The 7,195-nt window shown below is 39.7% G+C and overlaps 1 protein-coding gene across 1 annotated transcript; it reads right to left on the bottom strand.

The window, feature by feature from the left end:
- Positions 1 to 2,372: 2,372 nt before the first annotated feature.
- LOC110907325 (trithorax group protein osa-like) lies at positions 2,373 to 3,584 on the bottom strand. The gene has a single exon (XM_022152320.1). It carries the CDS (start codon positions 3,582 to 3,584, stop codon positions 2,373 to 2,375), a length of 1,212 nt encoding a protein of 403 aa, XP_022008012.1.
- Between the last annotated feature and the right edge of the window lie 3,611 nt (positions 3,585 to 7,195).

Raw genomic sequence — 7,195 nt, forward strand, 5'->3', positions numbered from 1 at the left:
GCTTGGTTATGCGATAACCAATCCATGCCTAAGACTATATCAAAACCAGCCAATTTCATTGGCAGGAGGGACAGCGGGATAGAATGGTTCTTGATGGATATTGAACATCCATCAAGAAGAGTCGAAGCGGATTCTAAGGTACCATCAACAAGTTCTATCTCATATTTTATGTCTAGAGTCTTAATGGGCAAATTCAAAGGCTTACAAAACTTATGATCTACAAAGGACTTATCAGCACCGGAATCAAATAAGACTCTAGCATAAATATTATTGATGAGGAAGGTACCTGTTATGACGTTATCATCATTCACCGCTTCCCTAGCCTGCATCTGGAACACTCGGGCATTGTTCTTCTTAGCCTCTTCAGGCTTCTTCGTATTCTTGGGGCAATTGGTCTTGATATGCCCCTTTTCGTTACAACCATAACAGGTTGCATCCTTGATGTTTCGGCACTCAATAGACTTGTGCCCTTTCTTCTTGCATATTCCACATGGTTTGGCCTGTGATTCCTGGTTACACTTGCCAAAATGCCTCTTATGGCAATTCTTGCACCTGGGCTTGTTATCAGTTTGCCCTTTCTTGGAACCAGTGTTCCCTTTTCCTTTCTTATTCGGCTGAGAGGACTGATCATCCTCCCTCTTCCTCTTCCCTTCTTCAGAATTTTTCTTCGCCCTGCTCCTCACGACATCCAATGTGAGGGAAAGTGATAGATCCACAACAGATCTATAGGTGGTTGGCTTAGAAGCCTTCACATTTCCTTTAATCTCAGGGGCCAAACCACCAATAAAACGCGCGATGCGCTTCGGTTCAGGGGTGACTAAATACGGTACCAGTCTAGACATGGAGTTGAAACTAGTCACATAGGATCTACAATCTAGATCCTTCATCACGAGGGTGAGAAAATCAGTCTCCACACGCTCTACTTCGTGTTGAGGACAATAAGTGTCCTTTACCAAATCGACAAACTTCTCCCAAGAAAGGTTATACAAATGGACTTTCCCGGTGGACTGCACGAGTGCTTTCCACCACGTAAGGGCATCGCCCTTAAAAGATTGGGAGGCGAACATAACTACATCTTCCTTAGCGCAGCCGCTAATGTCTATCACCGTCTCCATCTCATCAATCCACTTCATACAATCTATCGCCCCTTTTTCTCCCGTAAAATCCCTCGGTTTACAGGAAACAAAATATTTGTAGGTACAACCCTTGGCGTACCTAGGGGTCGGCTCAAGATCTATCTGTTTTTTGGGTATACTACCCTGGTTGGACGAATGCACTGACTCACTCTTCTTATGAGTGTGAGATTTAGAATGAGCTTTAGAGTGAGTTTGTGACCGAACGATACTCGGCTCCTTAAACTTAGCATCAACCGCTTGAGAGACTGCAGCGGTGATCATAGCTTGTAATTCTGCACCGGTAATATTAATTCTGGTATTGCCCGGTGCTGGATGACTGTTTACTTCGTCGGAGCCAGCCATTTCTGAATGCTATAATATAGACAATAATAGTAATTTAAATTACATATAAGTTCATCACATTGATGATTCATTGGTCATGGTATTATTAAACCATTTAGACCTTTTCATAATATAACTAAAGGTTTGCATAATGCGTTATTCTACACATTATTAGACAGGGGAAAGATAGAAATTCCACCACTGTCAATGTCATAGAAGACATTTTATCTATCATTAAACTTGTTTCAAGAGGACATTAAAATAGCTTAAAAGCTTGTCACAAGAACGAGTTGAGATTCTAATTAATAATCTCAAGAATCAGTGATCTTTTAAGGTCTGAATCAAGTTCATTGCCTTTTTGACAAGAAGTTTATAAATCGCACTTTCATTGTCATTTTACACCTTTGCTTAAAGCATGCATCTCAAATGGATGTCTTGGTGTATTCATCACACTGATATTTTCTAGCCAGGATTCATATTGATCATTTTGGCTTTATGTGACTTGGAAGGGTCCAAGTACCTTTTTGGAAGCTTGTGTGATTTTTCGTACCGCACAGCTAGGAATGTTAACATGTTTTCAGATGTTAACAGAGATTTATTTTCTTAAAAAGGTTGTACCATCATAGCCAATTAATATTTTGGCTAGGTTATACCTCTAAGAGTTTCTTTGGCAGATCAATTATAAATCGAAAGGAAATAACATGGTGTAATAAAATACACACATTTAAAACCAAAGCTAAAACTTCATTAGGCTGAAAGCAAGTACAAATGCCCTAAACGGGACTTAGAAAAACACACTACCCGCGCAGGGGTAAACCGAAATGAAAATAAGTCCACGCAGGGACTTGATACAGAAATCAAACAAATGTCCACGCAGGGACATTATTACAATAGACAAGAAACAAAAACAACCCTCTATTTCTTCTTCCCCTTGATAAGGTTGGCAAGGCCCTTCATGAAGCTATTATGCCTCTCCTTGTTATTCTTGGTCTTCTGCTCAACCTTGTCCAGCCTCTCCAAGATTTCCTGGTTTTGTTGCTGCTGCTGTAGTTGCTGGGAAGGAGGTGGCTGATACGGAGGATACTGATAACCCTGAATTGGGTAGTCAGTTGGAGGCATAGGGGGGTAAGAAGAAGGGTAAAGGTGATGATACTGCGCAGCCGTAAGATATGGGTCATGAGTTCCATAGCCCAAAGGATATCCCGACGGGTCTCCATAAGGATTGTACCCGGAAGAACCTGGGTATGTTGGAATAGGGTTATCAAATCCCACAGGCGGCATAGGTGGTGCATAAGAAGCTTGCGGAGGATCAACCTCCGGTGCCGCATTTGAGGGCCCACCCATTTGAGGGTCCTCTGGAATAGGGGGATAGGAACTCGACCCGCGAGGAGAACTAAAACGGGGTCCTCCTCTAACGGACATGCGTGCGTTCCTCCTTCGCCTCAGAGGCTCGGGAGGTGGTTGCGGTGGCTGCTGCGGTGGCTCCTCTACCGGGAGTGGTGGTGGTGAGACAGCTTGAAGTTGAGGATCATCTAAAGGTGGTTGAGCCGGAGAGCTATGATAAGATGGGGTAAAGAACCAGTCATAGGTAGCCATCCTCTCTTGGAAGGAGTCGGGTCCACGATAAGGAGATCCCTGAAATGGAGACCCACTAGATATGCTGATAGGGTGACCCGGGGTTCCTGTTTGCATCTTCGGGTCGGGGTCGTCATCCATCTCCATTTCCTGAGAGAAATGGTCCTCAGGGCCCAACAGGTTGTAGCCGAGAAAGTCGTTAACGTAGTCAGCTGGGTTGAATTGTCTTGGAGAGTAGGGGGATTCGGAATGATGAAATGAATGAGATTGCAAAGAGTTATGCGGTGGGTATGATTCATGCGAATGGTGAGATTGGTCCGAATGGTGAGAATGTTCGGGCTCATTTGGAGCAAATGGTCCGAAAGACGGATGAAAAGATGGTGAAGAGCTAAGCGAGACTGAGTGTCTTGCCGGCTCGAAAGGTTGACCCCACATATCACGGGAGTCGGAGGTGGAAAAAGACGCCGATGGAGTGCGTCTGTGCGATGGCCCAACAGTTGACGGTCCTCCACGCATGGGTCCCTTGCCACGTCCTCTTAGTATTGGAGGCATGATGGTTAACTTCCTGTTGAACAAGAAAACAAACTAAAACAAAATATAAAGATAACAAAGGAAAGATAAAGATGCATCCTAGGTCATTTGCCTAGACTCGAGAGTCTAAGGAATGTGCTTATTGTGTCATTGAGATTAAACACAAAAGGTTAGTGTTTAATTCGCTCAATGTTGGCTCTGATACCAACCTGATGTAGCAGTAAATTCCTAAGGTTCTTGAAAGATACTTTTTACTGGAAGCTATAAATCTGTATAGAAGGTTTATCTATTAGGATGCTAATGGGTCTTTACTTAAGTCAAGGACTTAGACCGACTAGCTAGAAAGAAACCTTACGGACCTAACCGGTAGATTAAACGGAAACCGGGATAGAATGTGATTTAGACCCGACAAGCTTAGATACTTGTATAATATGGGTAAACTAAACACATTCTGGAAAATGAAGTTTTAATGACTAGGTTAAGCCCGTTTCGGCTATTTTACGTAAACTAGTCACGTAAACCGATCCGAACGCGTAAATGCGTAACGGGTAACCGGACAAACTATAAAAAGGTCTTAATCATTATTATGCTCATAATGTGTTAATATATCAGTAGTATATCAACATTTATGCCCAAAAACAATTTAAACCAAAATAGGTCTCATAAGGGTATTTTGGAAATTTTGCATAGGCTTCTAAAGGTTAAAAATAGATTTCTGAGTTTAAAACATTAACTTACTGTAATATTATGTAAATTAGTTTAAAACATCAGTAGGTTATGAGTTTTAAATGATAAATATAGTTTTGACCCAAACTAGGCGCTAAAAACGCTAAATATGCGATTTAAAGGGCTAATATTATAAAAATAGGAAATCTGATATTTTGGTCAGTTTATAAGGCTAATAATACATTTATCATTTATGATCAGTAGCAAAAAGTTTGGCTTTAAAAAGTTATGTAAAACTCATTTTATGTATGAAAAGGGTAAAATCGGTAATTACCGAAACTAGGTTATAATCCTATGTTAAGTTCAGCTTAAAAATAAATAAAAATCTTCAAAAATCCCAAAATATTATTTAACATCAGTAGGTAAAAAGTTTGGTGACAAAAATCAGGTTTAGATGGGCCTTATGCTAATTACGCTTTCTAATTACTAATAAGTCCCTTAATTACGCTATTGAGCATAACTCCCATTCTAGACCTCAAACTGATGTCAAATTTTTGGGACATGTCTAAATATCAGTAGCAAAGGTTTTAGTTCGTTCATATTGCTAAAAATCTCGGTTTTATGCAAAAAGGGCGTTTTAGGCATTAATGAGCATAATTACGATCAAGAGCATAAATTACAAACGATTAGGCACCATGCAATATAACTTCAAAGAGTTATACTACAATGTATTATGGTCCTAATGGAAGCTTAAAACATGGAAGAAATAAGCTTGAATGGGTCAGAACTGAAAGTCATAGCAAAAGTCAAGCTTTTGCGACTTTCGGTTATAATCTGCCCTTAGATGATTAATTGTCGGATTAGGACTGATAAAACATGTTTATATAATCATTACCGAGTCATTAGAATGTTATATTATAATTTAGAACCTCTGGTTTATTAATTTTAATCAAATTAGTCAATTCTGTCCAGTTTGACTTTATGTCAAACTATTTTGACCCGACAATTAACCAATCAAACGAGATAATTAGGAGACACCCTTTCAGGGGTTAATCACCTATACTAATGTGGTTTCATAACCACTTTCAATTTGATCAGTGGTTAAGCCACATGTAAATAAAACGAAAGTCAAACTAATTAGGCACTAAGTTTGACTTTTAAGTAATTAAACAACTTTAAGGAGTAATTAGAAGCTTACTACAGGTCCTAGCAATCTTTTCTACACTTCAAGTCCACTTGTTACTGCTGAAAGCTCCAGAGCAAGTCCCAAACTTAAGTTGTTGCAATTGTGAGTTATGAACTCATGAACTAGTACTCCTTATATAGTGAATCCCATGATCTTGGATCACTTCCAGGTGTTTATGAGGGCCCTAGGATCACCCCAGGTGTCCTAGTGGTTTATAATTACCGTCTAAGAGTCCATGGTTTCATAACAAGTCACCATAAGTCGGTTTAAAGGCAAGAACATACATCTGTCCAAAAATTCTGCCCAGCGACGCTCTTACGGACCGTAAGCGGAAGGTCTTGCGGTCCGTATCCGAGTTTTACGGACCGTAAGATACCACTCATGCGGTCCGTAACCGAACCTGATTTTCATCGCCAGTTACCTCCTTGCGGACCGTAAGCCTAGGGCTATACGGTCCGTAACCGATGACCAGAGGACAAAAATTTTACAACTTTCCTACACTTCATCATGCATTTCAATGTCCGAATCTTGACCCTTAATTCAGTACATTAGTCCAAATGACCAGTTCTGAATGCCCAATAATAATGCCATGCACTTGTGTTCCCTTGCTTTAAGAAAATTGTCCAAGCATGAAGTTTTGTCGGCTCTTTGCATGAATTTCAATTTCTTGAATTGAGTTTATAAACTATTATTTGCAGCCGAGGTTTAATCTCCATAATAGCCATTTATCAACGTGTTAATATAATTTTATAAAGCTTTCGGGAATTTATTCAGAATGGTCATTCAGAGGTAAGCTTAACATGTTGACACGTTAAATTCCCGTAGCCTTATTTTTCATATGTACACACGAAATGGCTTCTCGTATTCAATTAACCTTTCGATTAAAGACAAATCTTCCACAAAGTGTCAATCAGAGGCTCAAGTTTGGCATGTTGACCTTTTAAGTCCTTTACGAGAATATACTTGTTTAAAGTTCGGGATACGTGTCTTTATATAACTGGACATGTTTTTACGTGGTGTTACAAAAATGCAGAGAGTTTGTCATTCGAGGCATGTCCCAACCTTTTATGGCATGTGTTCCTGGTAATCATCAAAGCTTTCCACACATTATCCAACATCCTGATACGATATAGACCTTCCTTGCAGTAACCCACACCGAAAGGAGATTATAAGTAATATCAGGTACAAAAAGGACTCCTTTCATTTTAGCACCCCCATCTAGAATATAATCGCCCCTTTCCATTACTGGAATGGCGTCACCATTTGGAATTATAAAGGCCTTTCGTTTTGGTTTTTGATTTTGTTTTCAAGTATGTTGTTTATGTGAGTAATGTGATCGATTCCCGAGTCTATTACCCATTCGTTTTCTTGATCTATTTTACATGCAATGCTAGCAACTTGTGGCATATCGTCTTTGAGATTGTTTTGATTAAAATATTTCAAGAACAATTCAGATTGTTTTTGTGATAAACCTGGTATGGGACAAGAATCAGTCCTGACTCGTTCAGCCCTTGGTATTTCTTCATCACGTTTGATGTTGGGTACGGGTTCATTTTTGAGTTAGTTTTAGGCATGTCGCCTTCCAGGAAGAGGGGAATGGAGGCAGACAAGTTAAGGTTTTGTGATAGGATTTTGAACATCGCTCTGATACCATATAGAAAATAGTTATCAAAGATATTCGTTTATTTCATCTTGTATTCAGTATATGTAACACCTCGAAATTTTGCGTCCAATAATGTATTGACATGTGTCTTAGGTTTACACGTGGTATTAAATACTA

This window comes from Helianthus annuus, chromosome 14 (genome assembly GCF_002127325.2).
Source record: "Helianthus annuus cultivar XRQ/B chromosome 14, HanXRQr2.0-SUNRISE, whole genome shotgun sequence".
NCBI lineage: Eukaryota > Viridiplantae > Streptophyta > Magnoliopsida > Asterales > Asteraceae > Helianthus > Helianthus annuus.